Raw genomic sequence first — 20,732 nt, 5'->3', positions numbered from 1 at the left:
CACTTGACTGAAAACCTGTGAACTAAAGAGGCAATTTATCTACTCCCTTTCCCACTATAACCCAATATACAATGGTGTGGCATAGGATAATCTTCTCGTTCCCAGAGGGGGAAGCCAGGAGGCACATAGAGATCACTGATCTAGAGCAATTCTCTTTTTATGTTTTCTTCCTATATGATTGTCTTAGTCTGCTTTGAATTGCTATAAAGGAATACCTGAAGCTGGGTAAATTATAATGAAAAGAGGTTTATTTGGCTCACAGTTCTGCGGCTGCACAAGAAGCACAGCACCAGCATCTGCTTCTGGTGAGGGCTTAAGAAGCTTCCGCTCATTGCAGACGGCAAAAGGGAGCCCTCATGTGGAGATCACACGTTGGGAAATGAGAGAGAGAGGGTAGGAGGTGCCCAGCTCTTTTTAATTTAATAATCAGATCTCACAGGAACTAATGGCACAAAAATTAACTCATTACCACAAGGACTACACCAAGCCATTCATGAGGGATCTGCTTCCATGACCCAAACCAGGCCCCACCTTGAACATTGGGGATCAGATTTTAACATGAAATTTGAAATATCGAAACTGTATCAGTGGTCTTTTCTATTGCTGTAGCTTTAAATATCATTCATACATTTGCAAGTTCCAAATTTCCTAACATCTCAAATGCCAGACTAGAATATCCAGTTAACCATTTGACACCTTGACTAGGACATCTCAGATATTTCCATAGTTTTTTTTTTTTTCTTTTTTTTTTTTTGAGACAGAGTTTTCACTCTTGTTGCCCAGGCTGGAGTGCAATGGCACGATCTCGGCTCACTGCAACCTCCACATCTCGGGTTCCAGTGATTCTCCTGCCTCAGCCTCCTGAGTAGTTGGGACTACTGAGGAGGATGGATCACCTGAGGTCAGGAGTTCGAGATCAGCCTGGCCAACATAGTAAAACCCCATCTCTACTAAAAATACAAAAATTAGCCAGGCATGGTGATGCACGCCTGTAGTCCCAACTACTTGGGAGGCTAAGGCAAGAGAAAATAGCTTGAACCTGGGAAGCAGAGATTGCAGTGAGCCAAGATTGCACCACTGCACTCCAGTTTGGGCAACAGAGCAAGACTCTGTCTCAAAAAAAAAAAAAAAAAAAAAAAAGGTTCTGTATAAATTGTATTCCCTCTGCCCGGAGTATTCTCTCCTAACTTCCCACTCCCACGTAACTGAGTCTTTTTCATCCTTTAAGGTGTTGCTTTCCTGACCATTCCATCTAAGTACATACCCCTCTTTATTATTCTCTGTCATTGTATCCTGTTTGTTTCCTCTATAAAACTTATCCTGGGCTGGGTGCAGTGGCTCATGCCAGTAATCCCATCACTTTGGGAGGCCAAGGTGGACAGATCACCTGAGGTTGGGAGTTCAAGACCAGCCTGACCAACATGGAGAAACCCTGTCTCTACTAAAAATACAAAAATTAAAATTGCCAAAATAAGACTCCATTGTTTTATGGTTTATCAGTAATTAAACTATTTACTTCCAGGCAGAAGACAAGCACTAGAGTTAGATATCTAAGTGTTGTATGAAAAAAAAAGGCATTTTGCAAATGTAGAATGATATCTGTTCTGTCAATGAAACCTTTGCCAATCCTGTAAATGACTTTGTGTTAACTGTTAAGAATCCATACTTTTATGACTTTAAAAATTTAAAGTTTACTGGAAATTGGATTTAAAAGTGTATGTGTAATTCTTAAATTATACATTCATTTTGAAATTAAAAAAAAAAATACAAAAATTAGCTGGGCGTGGTGACACATGCCTGTAGTCCCAGCTACTCGGGAGGCTGAAGCAGGAGAATTGCTTGAACCCAGGAGGCGGAGGTTGCAGTGAGCCGAGATCACACCATAGCCCTGGGCGACAGAGCAAAACTCCGTCTGGCGACAGAGCAAAACTCCATCTAAAAAACAAACAACAAACAAAAAAAACCAAAAAAAAGCGTATCCCACTTTTAAGTTATATCCTATTAGTTTGTCATCTGCCTGTAGCTCCTATAGGTAAGGAGCCATGTCTGTGTTATGTATCAATATATACCCAGTGCCCAGAGTGCCTACTCAATAAATATTTATTGAATATTGTTTAAAGGTATAATTTTGTTTTGAGACAATGTTCTAATTAATATGTAATTATTAGTAATGTTAAATGTATTACCTCCTAATTCTTTTGCTGAAAATAGCCTTTTTTTCTTTCAGTAATTGCCCTTCCTTTTTGGCTGCTGCTTTAGCCAGAGCCACATCGGATGAAGTCCTTCAGAGTGATCTTTCTGCACATTATATCCCAAAGGAAACGGATGGCACAGAAGGGACTGTGGGTGAGTACCTTTCTACATTATTTGTTTAAAAATATTAGAATCTTCTATGTGTAGTGGTCCACAGAAAATATCTGCAAAATACTAAATCTAATTACATTTGCTGGTTGTTTATATAGTGGTAGCAGGAGAAAAAAAAATGCAACTTTTTTCAAATAAATCAATAAAAGGAGGGAGAAGAGAAAAATACAAGTGTATTTTGAAAAAGGTAGAGTAGTATTTAGAAGGTAACTGGAGCAACAGGAGATTGTCATAAGTAATACCTACATGAATGGAAAGATTAAAGTGAAGAATGTGAAGATATAACAAAAAAGATGAGTGGGTGAGGGAGAATTTGAGCAAAACCTGAGAAATGTTTAGCTTACCTTTAAAAATCCAAGTTAGGCCAGGTGCAGTGGCTCATGCCTGTAATCCCAGCGTGAGAGGCCGAGGCGAGCAGATCCCCTGAGGTCAGGAGTTTGAGACCAGCCTGGCCAACGTGGTGAAACCCCATCTCTACTAAAAAGAATACAAAAATTAGCCAGCGTGGTGGTGCACACATGTGGTCCCAGCTATTCGAGAGGCTGAGGCAAGTGAATTGGTTGAACCTAGGAGGCAGAGGTTGCAGTGAGCTGAGATCGTGCTGCTGCACTCTAGCCTGGGAGAAAGAGAAAAAAAAAAAAAACACCTTCACTTTGTATCAAGTTAAAAGATACAAAAATCCAAGAAATCAGTTGTAACACAACTTCTCACTAATTATATTAAATTTTATATCTACCAATAAACAGAACTCTTTATGATAGATATGCAAATGTGATTTAATTGCATAGATCATTGTACCTTTTTTTCCAGATAAATTATGAGGCTCTATTTCTTTTTTCTTTCTTTTTTTTTTTTTTTTGAGATGGAGTCTCGCTCTGTCGCCCAGGCTGGAGTGCAGTGGCCGGATCTCAGGTCACTGCAAGCTCCGCCTCCCGGGTTCACGCCATTCTCCTGCCTCAGCCTCCCGAGTAGCTGGGACTACAGGCGCCCGCCACCTCGCCTGGCTAGTTTTTTGTATTTTTTAGTAGAGATGGGGTTTCACCGTGTTAGCCAGGATGGTCTTGATCTCCTGACCTCGTGATCCACCCGTCTCGGCCTCCTAAAGTGCTGGGATTACAGGCTTGAGCCACCGTGCCCGGCCGAGGCTCTATTTCTTAACGAAGTCATGTTTATTAATGTCTTAGGCTTATACATATTTGACAGGATCAAAGAAAATATTTTTATAAAAATTAGAGAATTACTACTCAAAATTGTTAAGAAAGTTTAATATTTCAGATTTGTTCTATTTAAAGCATTTGCCTTTAAACATGATATATATGGAGCAAAGCATATATTAATGAATCTGAGTAGCTGGATTCCAGAGAATGTGAGGCAGATATAAAAGTAAACATTTCTGTTCTTCCTTTATCTCTGTAGATTGTGACAGAATATTGGCAAGGAAGGAATCACTCTTCTTGTTTTTACTGACAGTAACTGATTCACCTAGAACCAAATTGTTCCAGAGTCAAGTTGGATAGAATTTTTGCTATAAAGCATTGGTCTTTCCTCTGCTACTGATGCATAGAATAAAAGCCTTATGATGAAAAGATAGATTAAATTCTGCTTCACTCCAGCCAGGGTAACAGCTGATTCAGCTCCAGCTCAGAACAATGACATTAATGACTGATGAGTAATTTACAGCTGTGAGGGGGTGGACTGCTACTTCGGACAATTTTCACTTTTTCGCATCCCTTTTTTTACTTTATTTTTCCATTTCAAGCAGCAATTATTTATATACTGATGTCTTACACTACTCCCTGCAGAAGGAGAATACTTAATCTAGAAAGATTGGAGTGTTGTCCTACATGCCCACTTTGGAAGAATTTTTTGATCCCTGTAAGATAGAAAAAGTGAAATGAAGCATTTTCTTTTGGTGGACATAATTGGTTATTCTGATTTTTTATTTTTCCAAGAGATTACCTAGTACTGTCTCCATGCGACTGCTGTGATTCAGACTGATCTACTATTATTCTAAACTATTTGGAAATCCTGTATTTATTTAGCCCCAATCACTCAGGGTGAACTGCACCACAGAGAATCTCTATGGGGCATATTGTGTTTATCCAAACATCAGAGAAGGAAATGAGCATACTGAATAAGGCCTGCTGTCACTGGCTTAAAGTCCTCACTGAAGTGCCTTTTGTCTCTCCTCTTGGTTGTTTCCAAAAACAGACTTAAAAAAAAAATCCTTAAAGTTCTTTTCATGTTTTCATTATCCCTGACAGAATGTTTGCTAAGTGACCTTGGATATCTCACTTGGTACACATTTAGTTTGGTAGATACACCTTTTGTCCAGACAACCTAAAACCAATTTGAGGGCCAGGTATGGTGGCTCATGCCTGTAATGCCAGTGATTTGGGAGGCCAAGGCAAGAGGATCACTTGAGACCAGGAGTTTGAGACCAGCCTGGGCAATATAGTGAGGCACTATTTCTACAAAAAATTTAAAAATTAGCTGGGCATGGTGGCATGCACCCGTAATCCCAGCCACTTGGGAGGCTGAGGTAGGAGAATCACTTGAGCCCAGGAGTTCAAGGTTACAGTGAGCTATGTACTACAGCCCGGTCAACAGAGTGAGACCCTGTCTCAAACAATGACAACAAGAACCCAAAAACCAATTTGAAATATCACAGTGTAAAAATTATTATTTTTATTTATTTATTTATTTATTTATTTATTTTTTGAGAGAGAGAGAGGGTCTCCCTCTGTTACCCAGGCTGGAGGGCCGTGGTATGATCACGGCTCGCTGAAGCCTCTACCTTCCAGGCTCAAGTGATCCTCGCACCTCAGCCTCATGAGTAGCTGGGACTACAGGCATGCACACCACACTCAGCTAATGTTTGTATTTTTTGTAGAGACAGGGTCTCGCCATGTTGCCCAGGCTGGTCTTGAACTCCTGGGCTCAAGTGATCCTCCTGCCTTGGCCTCCTAAAGTGCTGGGTTTACAGTGGTGAGCCACTAAGCCCAGCCCACTATAAAAATTAAAAACAAGAAGGGAAAATGATCACTAATACAGAGGAAATTAAAGAATAATAAAAAGTTTTTGTAAATAAATTTGAAAACCTGGATGTTTTCTAGAAAAAAAAAAAATTAACAAAGGTTACCTAAGAAGAAAGAGATTGAGAAAGTTATCAAGGAACAATCCCCACAAAAGGCTATGGAGTAGGTGACTCTACAAGTAAGGTGAACATTTTCAAATGATCAAAGGCGGATAATTCCAATGGTTTTTATTTTTTTATTGTATAGTTATTTATTATTTTTTGAGACAGAGTCTTGCTCTTCCTTCAAGAATCTTCCTCCCAAAGTGCTGGGATTACAGGCATGAACCACTGTGCCCAGTCCCAATCCTTTTTAAAATGAATGCTCCAATTGCACAGGAAAAGAAGGAAAATTTGCATAATATAACACTGATACCAGAACCCACCCAAGACTAAAAAAGGAAATGAGAGACCAGTCTTAGTTGTCAACATAAAAAAATCTTAAGTAGGCTGGGTGTGGTGGCTATGCCTGTAATCCCAGCACTTTGGGAGGGCAAGGCAGGTGGATCACCTGAGGTCAGGAGTTCGAGACCAGACTGCCCAACATAGTGAAACCCCTTCTCTACTAAAAATACAAAAATTAGACAGGAGTGGTGGCATGCACCTGCAGTCCCAGCTACTTGGGAGGCCGAAGCAGGAGAATTGCTTGAACCTAGAAGGTAGAGGTTGCGGTGAGCCGAGATTGTGCCATTGTACTCCAGCCTGGGCAACGAGAGTGAGACTCCATCTCAAAAAAAAAAAAAAAAAAAAAGGCTGAGTGTGTGGCTCACACCTGTAATCCCAGCACTTTGGGAGGCCAATGTGGGCGGATCACAAGATCAGGAGATCGAGACCATCCTGGCTAACACGGTGAAACCCCCTCTCTACTAAAAATACAAAAATTAGCCAGGAGTGGTGGCCGATGCCTGTAGTCCCAGCTACTTGGGAGGCTGAGGCGGGAGAATGGCGTGAACCCGGGAGGCGGAGCTTGCAGCAAGCTGAGATTGAGCCACTGCACTCCAGCCTGGGTGACAGAGCGAGACTCTGTCTCAAAAAATAAAAATAAAAAAAAAAGGCCTTGACCTCCCAAAGTGCTAGGATTACAGGCATGAGCCACTGTGCCCAGCCTTAAAAAAAAAAAAAAAAACTTAAGTAAAATATTTGTATATTGAGTATAGCAGTTAATTCATTCACTGAATATTTTATTGAGGGTCTACTATATATGCTACTATATATGAATAATACTGGGGAAACAACAGTGAGCAAAACTTCAAGAACAAAATATTGGGAAGTCTATATCACAACTTATATATTAATAGGGGAAAATAAAAATAAGCAGTAATCTCTAAAGATGCCAAAAGAAACATTTGATAAAATTTAATATCATTCCTAATTTTTAAAATATTCTTTATAAAGTAGGCCTAGATGGATATATCTTGGATGTCACGTTTATGCTTAATGTGTATTCTGGAATTTGTCAGTTGTACATGATTACAAACACAGCTTCAGTTGTCTTCAGCAAAACAGAATGCATTGACTACCTTCCAGGATAAGGGATACACAGGCAGATTCAAGGCTTCAAATGATCTCAACAGAACCTGGCATTTCTCCAACTCTCAGCTGTACTTTCTTTCATTTTGATTTTGTCTTCAGGTTCCATGAGGTGGCAGTATGACTTGCTGGGAATCCAGGTCTTCATCTGTCCAAACTCAAGTTGAGCAGGAAAACAAGAGTAGATTTTCTCAGTTGTTCTTACAGAAGCCACAGGATTTACTCTAATTGGTCCAACTTGGATGGTTTCCCATTCCTGAACTAATCACTGTGGCCAAAGGATGGGATTCTCTAACTGGCTAAACCCGAATCACAGGGTTTCAGATAAAGAAAGAAGGAAATGTTATTGGAAGAAAGAGCAATGTTTGGTAGTTTTAAATAACAATTAAAGCCTCACGCCTGTAATCCCAGCACTTTGGGAGGCTGAGGTGGGCGGATCACGAGGTCAGGAGATTGAGACCATCCTGGCTACACGGTGAAACCCCGTCTCTACTAAAAATACAAAAAATTAGCTGGGCGTGGTGGCGGACGCCTGTAGTCCCAGCTACTCGGGAGGCTGAGGCAGGAGAATAGTGTGAACCCGGGAGGCAGAGCTTGCAGTGAGCCGAGATCGCGCCACTGCACTCCAGCCTGGGCAACAGAGTGAGACTCCGTCTCAAAAAAAAAAAAGAAATGCAAAGTTCTGGCCGGGACATGGCTCATGCCTGTAATCCCAGCACTTTGGGAGGCCAAGGAGGGTGGATCACTTGAGGTCAGGAGCTCAAGACCAGTCTGGCCAACATGGTGAAATTCCGTCTCTATTAAAAATACAAAAATTAGCTCGGTATGAAAAGAAAAATAATTATAATAAAGCAAAGTCTGATTCAAAATGGCAAATAAATAAGTAGGAATAAAGTGATTAAGAAATATGAAGGACTTACATTAAAACTCTATTGAGCAACATAAAAAGGATTTAACTTTTAAAAAAATACAATTTTTTCCTGGAATAGACTTAATATGAAAATGATATATATTTTTTCCAAATCTTTAAATTTAATGTGATCCCAAACACAATAGCAACAGGTTTTTCTGACCAAACTTGTCAAAATGTTTAGAAAGTTCACCTGGAAAAATAAACACAAAAACCAAGTGACATCCTTTAAAATTAAGAGTAATAGATAGGAAAACTAGACCTCCTGATATTAAAAAATTTTAAAGTTATGGTAACTTAAAGAGAATGGTAGCATTATAGAAATAGATGCTGAGATGAGTGAAGCAGAACACAATCAAGAAGCATATAAATGTTTAATATTTTAATGGTTATTCAATTTATGTGACAGTTTGCATATTTATTTTTTCAACAAGCATCTAATATATACCCTGCTGTCTGCTAGGTACTATATTATGGCTTGTCAAGGGCAATTAAGACAGTCGCTATCTGCAGTCTAATTTGGAGATGAAGAACATGGACTTTTGAGTCAGATAAACCTAGGATTGAGAATGATGTTACCTATTTGTGAAATGTTCTAGAGGCATGGAATGTAGCAGATACTCAATAAATGTTATTTATTATTACCAAAAGTAGTTAAGAGCTTTAATAGACAGCGTGAACAAAGTATAATGGGGACACAGGGGAAGGAGCAACTGGGAGTGGTATGAACAGATCTAGTGATTTACCAAATGTTAGAGGAAACTGATATTACTTCCTCTAATCAGTTTAATCTGTCTATACCAGCTCTGTCCAATAGACAGTGCAATGATGGAAATGTTCCCTGCCTGTGTTGCCCTATGTAGGAGCCATTAGCCACATGTGGTTATCAAGCAATTGAAATAGAGCTAATGTGACCGAAAAACTGAATTTTAAATTTTATTTAATTTTAACTTACTTTTTAAGAGATGGGGTCTTGCTATGTTGGCCAGGCCGGAGTGCAGTGGCTATTCACAGGAGCTATCACGTCATCCTATAGCCTCAAATTCCTGGGCTCAAGCAATTCTCCCACCTCAGCCTCCCAGGTAGCTGGAGCTGTTGGCACATTGGGACCGCTGCACCCTACTGATTAATTTAAATAACCATGGCTGGGCGTGGTGGCTCACACCTGTAATCCCAGCACTTTGGGAGGCCAAGGCAGATAGATCACCTGAGGTCAGGATTTTGAGACCAGCCTGACTAACATGGAGAAACCCCATCTCTACTAAAAATATAAAATTAGCTAGGCTGTAATGCCAGCTATTTGGGAGGCTGAGGCTGGAGAACTGCTTGAACCTGGGAGGCGGAGGTTGCGGTGAGCTGAGATCATGCCATTGCACTCCAGCCTGGGCAACAAGAGTGAAACTCCATCTCAAAAAAAAAAGAAATGTAAATAACCGCATGTAGTTAGTAGGTACTGTACTTGACAATGCAGATCTATATAAGAGTAATATACAAGCCAAAGAATGATATAATAGTTTATATTGTTATCTGGGAACTATCCTGATAGTTAATATGTTGTTTCACCCTACCCAATTCTCCCTCAAAGTTTCTAAATTCACTTGATTGTTTTGTAATCCTCTGTTAATAGCTATGTCAGATGAGGACATGTCCATCTCAGGGTCTGCATCTGGGGCCCTATACTGCTGCAGAGACCAGATAGGTGGCAGTCATACAAGCAAGTAATTGCTGGCTGGAAGAAATAGTCTCTGGCAAGCTAGTGCTTAAATAAAACTTGTAGTTGCTTACAACAATCAAAATATTGGATTGTCTATTGACCTCAATTTCCTTCTTGTATATACCTCCACAGGCTGTCTTTGCTCTTTATCTTTTCTCTTTTAAATTCACCCTTGGTTTTCAGTTATATAAAAATGCTAACAGTAGGGACAGGCATGGTAGCTCATGCCTGTAATCCCAGTACTTTGGGAGGCCAAGGTGGGAGGATCACTTGAGACCAGGAGTTTGAGATGAGCCTGAGCAATATAGTAAGACCCCCATCTTAACAAAAAAAAAGTTTGTTTTTTTTTTTTAAATTAGCCAGGCATGGTGGCATGTACCTGTGATCCCAGCTACTTGAGAGGCTGAAGCAGAAGGATTGCTTGATCCCAGGAATTTGAGGCTGCAGTGAGCTGTGATTGCATCACCCCACTCCGGCCTAGGCAACAGAGAGAGACACTCTTATTTAAAAAAAAAAAAAAAAGTCTGGGCGTGGTGGCTCAAGCCTGTAATCCCTACACTTTGGGAGGCCGAGACGGGCAGATCACGAGGTCAGGAGATCGAGACCATCCTGGCTAACATGGTGAAACCCTGTCTCTACTAAAAAATACAAAAAACTAGCCAGGTGAGGTGGCCGGCGCCTGTAGTCCCAGCTACTTGGGAGGCTGAGGCAGGAGAATGGCATAAACCCAGGAGGCGGAGCTTGCAGTGAGCTGAGATCCGGCCACTGCACTCCAGCCTGGGCGACAAAGCGAGACTCCGTCTCAAAAAAAAAAAAAAAAAAAAAGGCCGGGCATGGTGACTCATGTAATCCCAGCACTTTGGGAGGCTGAGGTGGTTGGATCACCTGAGATCAGGAGTTCAAGACTAGCCTGGCCAATATGGTGAAACCCCATCTCTACTAAAAATACAACAAAATTAGCTGAGTGTGGTGGCGGGCGCCTGTAATCCCAGTTACTTGGGAGGCTGAGGCAGGAGAATCGCTTGAACCTGAGAGGCGGAGGTTGCAGGGAGCTGAGAATGTGCCATTGCACTCCAGCCTAGGTGACAAGAGTGAAACTCTGTCTCAAAAAAAAAAAAAAATTGGCCAGGCGCAGTGGCTCACACCTGTAATCCTAGCACTTTGGGAGGCTGAGGCAGGTGGATCACGAGGTCAGGAGTTCAAGGCCAGCCAGTTGGAGACCATCCTAGCCAACATGGTGAAAACCTGTCTCTACTAAAAATGCAAAATATTAGCCGGGCGTGGTGGCGGGCACCTGTAGTCCCAGCTACTTGGGAGGCTGAGGCAGGAGAATGGCGTGAACCCGGGAGGCAGAGCCTACAGTGAGCCAAGATCCCGCCACTGCATTGCAGCCTGGGTGATGGAGGGAGACTCTGTCCAAAAAAAAAAAAAATTAAAAAATTAGCCAGGCGTGTTGGTGGGGGCCTGTAATCCCAGCTACTCAAGAGGCTGAGGCAGGAGAATAGCTTGAGCCCAGGAAGTGGAGATTGCAGTGAGCCGAGATTGCGCCACTGCTCTCTAGCCTGGACCACAGAGCAAGACTCTGTCTCAGAAAAAATAAAAAATAAAAATAAAAGAGACAAAACCACAAGACAGGATTTACTACCCTGTGCTATGTTAATGAGGAAAAAAAGGACAAAAACTTGAGGTCAGCTTTTTTAATACAGTCATTTAAAAAATAATTTTGAATAAGAAAAGAGGTAAATGTAGTCACAGATTAAGGCAAAGACAGTACTGAGAATGAAATTGGTAGTCCAGGTCCCAGGCTGTTGTAGAACATATAGTCTCTCTCTTCTTTGGGATTTGTATTCTAGATTGGAGGAGGCATGTGTAGCCATTGCCATCTGGCACTTATTTTCTCAGGCTGTCAAGCTGTATCTGATTTAGTTCAGTAAAAAGAAAATTTAAGTTCGATTTTTTTTTTTTCACCTGAGATGTAAGAGGAACTTCTAAAATACTGGCCTGAGAAAACCTAATCTCTCTTTGGTTATTTCCGTAGCTCAACTTAAGTGGAGGACAACTTGAGTGGAGGGTTCAGTGATAGGAAATACAATCTCTTCAGTATCATTCAGTGTTGCTTAAAAGGCTTACACATCTGTCCATCTACTGAGGGTACATGTCTACCTCAGAAGTCAGCTTGCCAATTCTACCCAATAGGTGAAGCGGTAAACACAGGTGAAGCGGTAGGCTTAGGGTCAAGAGACCTGTTAGTATTGCTCCTCTGGCTGCTCTCTGTCTTTTTCTATCTAGGATCACACGCATAGACAGAGTTTAAGTACATTTTCCTTAGAGTCGTATAAAAGTTTTAGCTCATTTGCTAACCTATTGGCTAAACTATTTAAACTATGGCCTAAAACTTTAATAAACAAATATATCAAACAGAAAAAACAGGCCGGGTGTGGTGGCTCATGCCTGTAATCCCAGCACTTTGGGAGGCCAAGGTGGGTGGATCACCTGAGGTCAGGAGTTCAAGACCAGCCTGGCCAACATGGTGAAACCCCGACTCTACTAAAAATACAAAAAATTAGCCGGGCGTGATGGCAGGCACCTGTAATCCCAGCTACTTGGGAGGCTGAGGCAGGAGAATAACTTGAACCTGGGAGGCGGAGGTTGCAGTGAGCTGAGAGAGAGCGCCATTGCACTCCATCCTGGGCAACAAGAGCAAGACTCTGTCTCAAAAAATAATAATAATAATAATAGTAATAATTTAAAATATATATATATATATATATACACACAATTCAGTTACAAATGATCATTTATAGGAGAAAAAGGAATTGGATGTAAAGGAAGAAGTCAGGGAGAAAGAGGACAAAGACAAATGGTAAGCAACATACACCCTTCTTATTTCTGTAGTTAGTGGGCTGTTTTCATAGGCCTTCCATATTCCAATAAACACAGTATTTATCCAGCTAATTGGACTATGGAAGTAGTGTTAATCACTGCTTATTTTTCTAAGCATAGGAGGCTTGGCTCTCCTGGTGATAACCATAGCAAACAACCAAAAAGGAACCGGCGCTGGGAACTAGGGAGCAGTGTGGTGAGAGCACTTCTCCAGCTGGAAGAAATCAAGCCAGGAATAGGTCCAGCCCTGGCCAAAGGTTTTCTCCTCATGACATAAGAATATTTAGTGGCAGCTGCAGGCTGATGATTTTCTACTAGATAGGTTGTGATTTTCTCTCTTCAGAAGCAGCATTTCATTTTTCTTGAGAAGGATGAATTTCTTCTATTAAGGAGGAACTTGACTAAGGTGACCTACTTCTGTCTTTACCAAGCAGAGAAGTGAAAAGCAGTTTTACAAGGCTCTTCATTGGGGGTTTCTGTGTTTCTTTCACAGAGATTGAGACAGTGAAATTGGCCCGTTCTGTCTTCAGCAAACTACACGAGATTTGCTGCAGCTGGGTGAAAGACTTCCCCCTCCGCAGGAGACCCCAGCTTTATTATGAGACATCAATCCATGCCATCAAAAACATGCGCAGGAAAATGGAGGACAAACATGTCTGCATTCCTGACTTTAATATGCTCTTCAACCTAGAGGTAAAGGGCACTTCCGGAGAGTCAGTGAGATTTTAAAGACAAAACAAACACCTTCATGGTCCTGTTAGAAAAGGAAAACTTCTGATATATTTCTAATTGTATCTTTGGTAGATTAGAGTAGCGCTAAATGCAAAGTGGCACAAATTTGCAACAGAAAAGGAACTATTTTATGTTCTTTTGAATAGGTAATGCGTTCACATGGTTCAAAACTGGGAAAATAAAAATGTCTCTCTTATCCTTGCCTCCCAGGTACTCAGTTCCCTTCCATGGAGGCAAGGTAGTCTTTTGTGTCACTTTCCTTGAGACCAGGAGTTTGAGACCAGCCTGGGTGACAGACATAGTGAGACTGTCTCTTAAAAAAAAAAAAAAAAAAAAAAAAATTTTTTAAATTACATCTCAATGAAGCTGTTTTGTAAACCAAACCAAAAAACCCAAACTATTTCTATAGTATAATCAAATGGTGTATTAAGTTCTCACATTACTATGTTGCTAAAGCAACACAAACACAAAAGGAAGATTTAAGACTGATGCAGTTTATTTCATGTGATTTTCTTTTTAAAATCTTGGTCTCTGAGATAGGAAAGTAGCTGAAATTATATTTCATGAATCTCTGTATCTGACAAATTGGATCCATATGAGCCTTGGCAGCTTAATAACTATTTTCTTGTTATCTTTTTCTTTTTCTATTAAATGTATTATGTTAATGCAAACAGAAGTAGGTTTGTTTCCTTTGCCTGTCACTTGCCTCTTTTCTTCACTCAGTCCATAACTTAAAAATTACAATGTAGTAATTTATACAAAGCACAATATTTCCTCTATTTAGCAGCTAAATTTAAATTTTAGCTTACTGTCAAGGTCTAATCAGCAATGATGGCAAGTTGGTAATTGGTGCTTATGTTATAAAGATAGATCAACTGATGTCTTTGTTTCTAGTAACATGGCCATGCAAATGTAACCCAGAAGGATTGTGTGATAAACAATCCTTATATCACTATACCTATTTGAAGATTATACTCATATTTAAGGGCATTATTGTTGTTTGTTGACTTGATTGGTTTCTATTTTGCCTCCTAATTTCAAAATTAACCCAGAGGACTTAACTCAGAAAGGAGCACCTTGCTATAGTGAAACAGATTGTGGGAGCAATACGGCAACACATATTTAGAACCTAATAAATTTTCACACTCTTTGATCTGGTCATTTCACTTTTAATTCTTTATTATGAGAAAACAAATACAGAAAAGTCTTAGGCATATGTTTTGTTTGACATAAATGTTTTTACAACATTGTTTATAATAAATTGAAAATTATCTAAATCATGAAAGGGAATAACTATGATATGCTCATATAAGATGCATATTTTAAGCCATTTATAACAATGTCTTTAAGTAAATCTTTGTGAGATGAGGAAATGCCAATAATAAAAATGACAGGCCAGGTGCAGTGGCTCACACCTGTAATCCCAGCACTTTGGGAGGCCGAGGTGGGCGGAGCACGAGGTCAGGAGATCAAGACCATCCTGGCTAACACGGTGAAACCCCATCTCTACTGAAAATACAAAAAATTAGCCGGGCGTGGTGGCGGGCACCTGTAGTCCCAGCTACTTGGGAAGCTGAGGCAGGAGAATGGTGTGAACCTGTGAGGCGGAGCTTGCAGCGAGCCGAGATCGCACCACCGCACTCCAGCCTGAGTGACAGAGCGAGACCCCGTCTCAAAATATAAAATATAAAATTTAAAAAAAAAAGACAAAAAGTAGGCTATAAAATATCATGCACATTCTGATCCTAATTTCATTTATATATATATGTATGTATATATATAGAGATAGAGAAGACTGGTTATCTGTGTATAGTGGAATTATTGGTGATTTTCCTTTGTTATTAGTCTGAATTGTCATACATTATTGTAATAGGAAAAACATCAGTGAATGTTTTTTGTTTTTTTAAAAAGAAGCTATACATTTTTTATTTTTTAAAGAAATCCATTTGGCTTCCTTTTGTTTCTTCTGGTGCTATTTCGAATTATTTAAAAATGAGTACTGCTTTAGTAGAGATAGAAATACTACCTGTCAGGATTATTTCTTTTTTTTTTTTTTTTGAGACGGAGTCTCGTTTGCTCTGTCACCAGGCTGGAGTGAAGTGGCGCGATCTCGGCTCACTGCAACCTCCGCCTCCCAGGTTCAAGAGATTCTCCTGCCTCCCGAGTAGCTGGGAGTACAGGCGTGTGCCACCACACCCAGCTAATTTTTGTATTTTTAGTAGAGAAGGGGTTTCACTATGTTGGCCAGGATGGTCTTGATCTCTTGACCTTGTGATCTGCCCGCCTCGGCCTCCCAAAGTGCTGGAATTACAGGTGTGAGCCACCACGCCCAGCCAGTATTATTTCTAGAGAGTTGTTTAATCCTTTCTTAATGGCACTAAAGTTGCTAAATGAACTAATTGTAATGTGTGTGTTAGAGAAAGGTTTCATAATATTTTGGTTACTATTCTATGGACATTTATATTTGATACTTTTGTGAATGTAATATACCCTTTTAAAAGTAACTTTTTCAGCCGGCCGGGCACAGTGGCTCTTGCCTGTAATCCCAGCTACTTGGGAGGCTGAGGCGGGATGATCTTTTGAGCCCAGGAATTCGAAGTTACAATGATCTGTGATCATGCCACTCTACCCTAGCCTGGGTGACAAAGTGAGACCCTGATTCTAAAAATAAATAAATAAAAATAACTTTTTCAAAGTACAGATATACTTGTTATATTAGTAGCCCTTCCAAATCCCCATGAGACAGCAACTCGTCCCTGCCTAACAGATGAGAAAACTACATGATTCGCTTAAGAATCAATGACAGGCCTGGACTCTTCTAAGGCTCTTAGAGCCTAGGAAAAAGAAGTCAAAAGACTTGCAAATGAAAATTATTACATACTGTTTGCCTGAAGGGAGCTCAGGACTCAGTGTGAGTTCAGTGCGTCGCAGATCTTATAAGTGAGACAGATCTGAGATTTAAACACTTGAGCAGATGATAAAGCAGCAAACTGCTTAATTGTTGATGTGGAATCTTATGATTAGGCTTCTTTTGTCAAGACAAAGCACAGAGTTGGAAGATCCTCCTCTGGCAGTTGCCTTTGCAAGGAAACGTGAAACTAAAATCTTAGACCATGGGGTGAGGCAAAGTGGTCAGCCACACAGGGCATTTGAGCATCTGATGTGGTTCAAGTTTGGTAAACTAGTTTAGAGATGCTGTGCTATTTATGGTGAGAATGCAGTGTGACTGGGAATGATTTATGAGGAAGGTATTATGGTTTAGAAGTATGTTTATGCTTTCATATCTTTATATATTTTAAACTTGAATTTAATTGGCCTTGTGTTGGAAGACCAGATATTTTCTATTGTTCTCAGGTTCTAATTTTGCTATTCAAGTACTTTCATTTTGAAAAAAATCACTCAATCTGGAGCTGCTTTTGTTCAGTTCCTTCTCACACCCTACCTATTCCCCCTCCCCCAACTTGTAACAGCAATTTTGAAGCAAATGTACGTGGGTGGTTTCCATGGTACAAGACAACAACTTTCACAGAGAGAGGGCACTTCAGCTTGAACTAATTGGGCATGACGTGTTCCAGTGTTCTGGTGTGTAAACACAGATGCCCTAATATTGTAGGTATTTCAGCAGTTGATCAGGCATGTTAGAGAAGGAAAACATTTAGTCTCATTATTCCAAATGACAAATGCAGTGGAGGAGAAAGGATGGGCAACAATGATGCCAGGAGATTGGTTCATTTGAATCATGCTGTACCCAACTCCCTTAACTGTTCTGTGTTTCCGTTGACAGGACCAGGAAGAACAAGCTTACTTTGCAGTGTTTGATGGCCATGGGGGAGTAGATGCTGCTATTTATGCCTCCATTCACCTCCACGTTAACTTAGTCCGCCAGGAGATGTTCCCCCATGATCCTGCTGAGGCCCTGTGCAGGGCCTTCCGGGTCACTGATGAGCGGTTTGTGCAGAAAGCAGCCAGGGAGGTATGCCCCTTTCTCACAAATTCCAGCTAGAAATGCACTAGCTGAGCTCAATTTGGTCTGTGTGGTTAAAGGGCTATTTAGATTTTCTCTTTCTGGGCAGACATTATCCAAACTGTATTCTTGACTCATAGTATTGGATTCTGTTGTAGTTCTAAATCCCTCCTCAGGAATAGTTTCAGGGGGTACAATGATGTACTGTATAGAAACTCTCAAGCTGTAATTTTCTGGATTCATTTCTGTAATAATTGCTGGATTTGGCAGGTGAGTTTCATCTTTCTTTTATTCACCATTGCCTGTCAGGTTCACACCAGGACCATCTCTCTAAGCAGACTCTTGCTGACAAGATCTGGATATGGTGAATAAAACAATGGTCTAAAAAAGAAACAGAAACTGGGATTACTTCCATACATTTGGTTCTAAATGGGTAGGCAGTGTTTTGCTGTGTATCTCTTGAGGGAAAATTCGCTTGGAAAGGGTGAATCCTTAAATGATCCTTGAGCTGATTTTTCTCTTAATAAGGGAGAAAAGTCAGAGCTCATGTCCTACATTGCGAAGGTTAATCAGACCTAAGTTTTTTTACTTTGAATAAATGGCAAGGACTCTATATTAAGGTCTAAAAGTAAAAAAAATAAAATAAAATAAAATCTAATTATTGTTCTGGGTATTGGTACATAATTAACTACAGTGTTCTATATTGAATTTTTAACTGGGGGTGAATAGAAAGAAAATAATTTTTAATTTTTAAAAGTAATTACAGAAGTAGATAGACAAAAAATAAGACTCCTGCACTGTGACTTAAAAAAGAGTTAATGTTTAAGTCAAAAAAAAAAAAAAGAGTTAATTTTTTTTTTTTTTTTTTTGAGATGGAGTCTCGCTTTGTAGCCCAGGCTGGAGTGCAGTGGCGCAATCTCGGCTCACTGCAAGCTCCGCCTCCTGGGTTCACGCCATTCTCCTGCCTCAGCCTCCGAGTAGCTGGGACTATAGGCACCCGCCACCTCGCCCGGCTAATTTTTTGTATTTTTAGTAGAGACAGGGTTTCACCATGTTAGCCAGGATGGTCTCGATCTCCTGACCTCGTGATCCGCCCGCCTCGGCCTCCCAAAGTGTTGGGATTACAGGCGTGAGCCACCGCGCCCGGCACATTAACTCTTTTTTAAAATAGGCTTGAAGAGATCAGGGTAATCATTTAATCCATTTTTTTGATAGCATAGTTATGCTACAAGCAATAATGGGGCTTGGAATTAATGAAACAATAATTCAGACCTATTTGGTATTAAGAAAGAGAATTATTCTTAATCTCTCCCCTCCCCTAAATTTGGATTAATATGCAAATCCAACAGTAACCAGTAGAGTCCACACAAAGAGGTGGTGCTGGAGAATCAAGCTGCTCTTGACCTCAGAGCTCCCAGTCTCTTGAGGACCTGTGTTCTGCTTGGCTCTGCCTCTCTTGAAGCTGCAGGCTTTTATCATCTGATTTGAGGACAACGGCGGGCCCCTGAGAGGTGACCTGTAATCACCAATATGAAACAAAGAGAATCACTCTGTCTTCTTTATCCTCTATTCTATTCTTTTTCCTCTGTCTTCTCAAAATTGTTTTTTTTTTTTTTTTTTTTTCTGACCATGTTTACCTCATTTGTTTTGTCAATGACCCTGGCGTCTCTCAGTTCTGTCAATAGTTCTGAATAATTTAGGTTTGTCTCAGCAGCCCCTTTTCTCCTTCGTATGCTTCCGTGTGCCGCTAACCACTGGGAAGAAAGCAGCTATTCCTGTTGTGAAGCAGCCCTGCCTCCTGTTCTCTCCAGGGCATATGCACTGAAGTGTGTTTATCATGTGTTCTAGGGGGCTGAGTTTTTGAACATTCTGTGTGGGAAGATATTTTATTGGTGGGTGAGGATTTATAACAAACTTTCCCTATATAGGGGAAATGAGAAGTTGTTTTTCTCATTGGATACAAGAGGCCTTTTACCACCCCTGACGCATTGGTTCTAATTTAGGCCAGGTCCTTAGTAACAGAAAGTCATGCTCATTTGGTGGTGACTCATGTCAAATGGGGATGTCATTTTCGTATAGTAGGATCAAGAGCTTTAAGTACAGTGGTAGCTACTGCGGTGAAATTCCAGGCTGTTAGTTCTTTATGCAATGTTCCAAAAGCAAAGGCCTCTAAAAATACTGTCGGGAGGATATTTTTTAAAGGTATAAGCATCTTAGTACTCCAGGGAACGTAAGCTGTCTCTTGGCTCCTTAGCTTAATTTCCAGAGATTAGAGCATCTGTTGTGTACCAATCATGCTTTATATATCATTTCGTACAGCTAGGACTCTCCCACTGAACAAATACAATGTCAGTAATGAAATGGAGAGCAGAATTTTTACTCTGAGGATTGGTATAGAGGATTTGGTGCTTGACTGGGAGGAAAAATAATTTCAATTCTGTTTTATGTACTAATAGTTACCTGCCCTTGGGCAAGTCACATAACCTGCCATAGTTTTCATATCTGTATTTAAAGTAGAATTAATAATCATCCCTGCACTGCATATCACAGATCAGGTGGACTTATGTGTGTATATATATATAAATACATACATGCATATAAAAATGCATTGAGACAATGAATTATTGTATATGTGTGAAATTCCATTAATAGTATAGCTCCCAGCTGAAAAGCTTATATTAATTATAAATTGCTTCTCAATAAGAATGTTGTATCTATTTCTTTTCACTGAGTCTAGTTTTATTTAAACTATTTTCAGAGCTTAAGATGTGGGACCACAGGAGTGGTGACTTTCATCAGAGGCAACATGCTACATGTGGCCTGGGTGGGTGATTCCCAGGTTATGCTTGTGAGAAAGGGTCAAGCTGTTGAACTAATGAAGCCACACAAACCAGACAGAGAGGTAAGTATGGTCTGTTTTAATAGAGCCCATGCTCTAGTTATTACTTTAGATTTTCTAGTTATTGATTAGGATTCACTTACTATTTATTTATTTTTTTTGAGACGGAGTCTCGCTCTGTTGCTCAGGCTGGAGTGCAATGGCGTGATCTTGGCTCACTGCAACCTCTGCCTCCTGGGTTCAGGCGATTCTCCTGCCTCAGCCGCCTGAGTAGCTGGGACTACAGGCTTGCGCCACCATGCCTGACTAATTTTTATATTTTTAGTAGAGACGGGGTTTCACCATGTTGGCCAGGCTGGTCTTGGACTCCTGACCTCAGGTGATCCATCCGCTTCGGCCTCCCGAAGTGTTGGGATTACAGGCGTAAGCCACCGCACCCGGCCAGGATTCCCTTAATTATTACAGTTATTGCTATTACATCAGCAACTGTGCTCACCCTCCAATGGAGAAACAAGGAGAACCTTTTCATGAGCTGATGAGTATTATATCTGTTGTTTACTGTTAAAGTAAAGGAATAAATCCTGAATCCAGTTATTTGCTTCTTTTTATTGCATTGCTGTTTAGGACGAAAAGCAGCGAATTGAGGCCCTTGGAGGTTGCGTAGTCTGGTTTGGTGCCTGGAGGGTGAATGGAAGTCTGTCAGTCTCCAGAGCTATTGGT

The 20,732-nt window shown here is 40.5% G+C and overlaps 2 protein-coding genes across 6 annotated transcripts in view; one reads left to right on the top strand and one right to left on the bottom strand.

Moving 5' to 3' along the window:
- PPM1E (protein phosphatase, Mg2+/Mn2+ dependent 1E) overlaps positions 1-20,732 on the top strand; it is a 229,334-nt gene that overhangs the window by 195,720 nt on the left and 12,882 nt on the right. The window contains exons 2-6 of one of the 2 annotated variants that reach the window (XM_045376068.2): positions 2,228-2,346; positions 12,971-13,170; positions 16,994-17,182; positions 19,932-20,075; positions 20,637-20,730. In XM_045376068.2, coding sequence (XP_045232003.2) covers positions 2,228-2,346; positions 12,971-13,170; positions 16,994-17,182; positions 19,932-20,075; positions 20,637-20,730 — 746 coding nt within the window. The remainder of the gene's footprint in view (positions 1-2,227; positions 2,347-12,970; positions 13,171-16,993; positions 17,183-19,931; positions 20,076-20,636; positions 20,731-20,732) is intronic. The other variant, XM_074019137.1, reaches the window with a different exon arrangement.
- The window catches only part of TRIM37 (tripartite motif containing 37), a 140,205-nt gene continuing 136,019 nt past the window's right edge, over positions 16,547-20,732 (bottom strand). For 2 of the 4 annotated variants that reach the window (XM_074019113.1, XM_074019117.1), the window contains one exon: positions 16,547-17,554. In XM_074019113.1, the coding sequence (XP_073875214.1) occupies positions 17,485-17,554 (70 nt within the window). In that variant the 3' untranslated portion in view covers positions 16,547-17,484. The remainder of the gene's footprint in view (positions 17,555-20,732) is intronic. The other 2 variants (XM_015437871.4, XM_065531271.2) reach the window with 1 other exon arrangement.

The sequence above is a fragment of the Macaca fascicularis genome, chromosome 16 (genome assembly GCF_037993035.2).
Source record: "Macaca fascicularis isolate 582-1 chromosome 16, T2T-MFA8v1.1".
Classification (NCBI taxonomy): Eukaryota; Metazoa; Chordata; class Mammalia; order Primates; family Cercopithecidae; genus Macaca; species Macaca fascicularis.
This window is presented reverse-complemented; position numbering and strand designations above follow the sequence as displayed.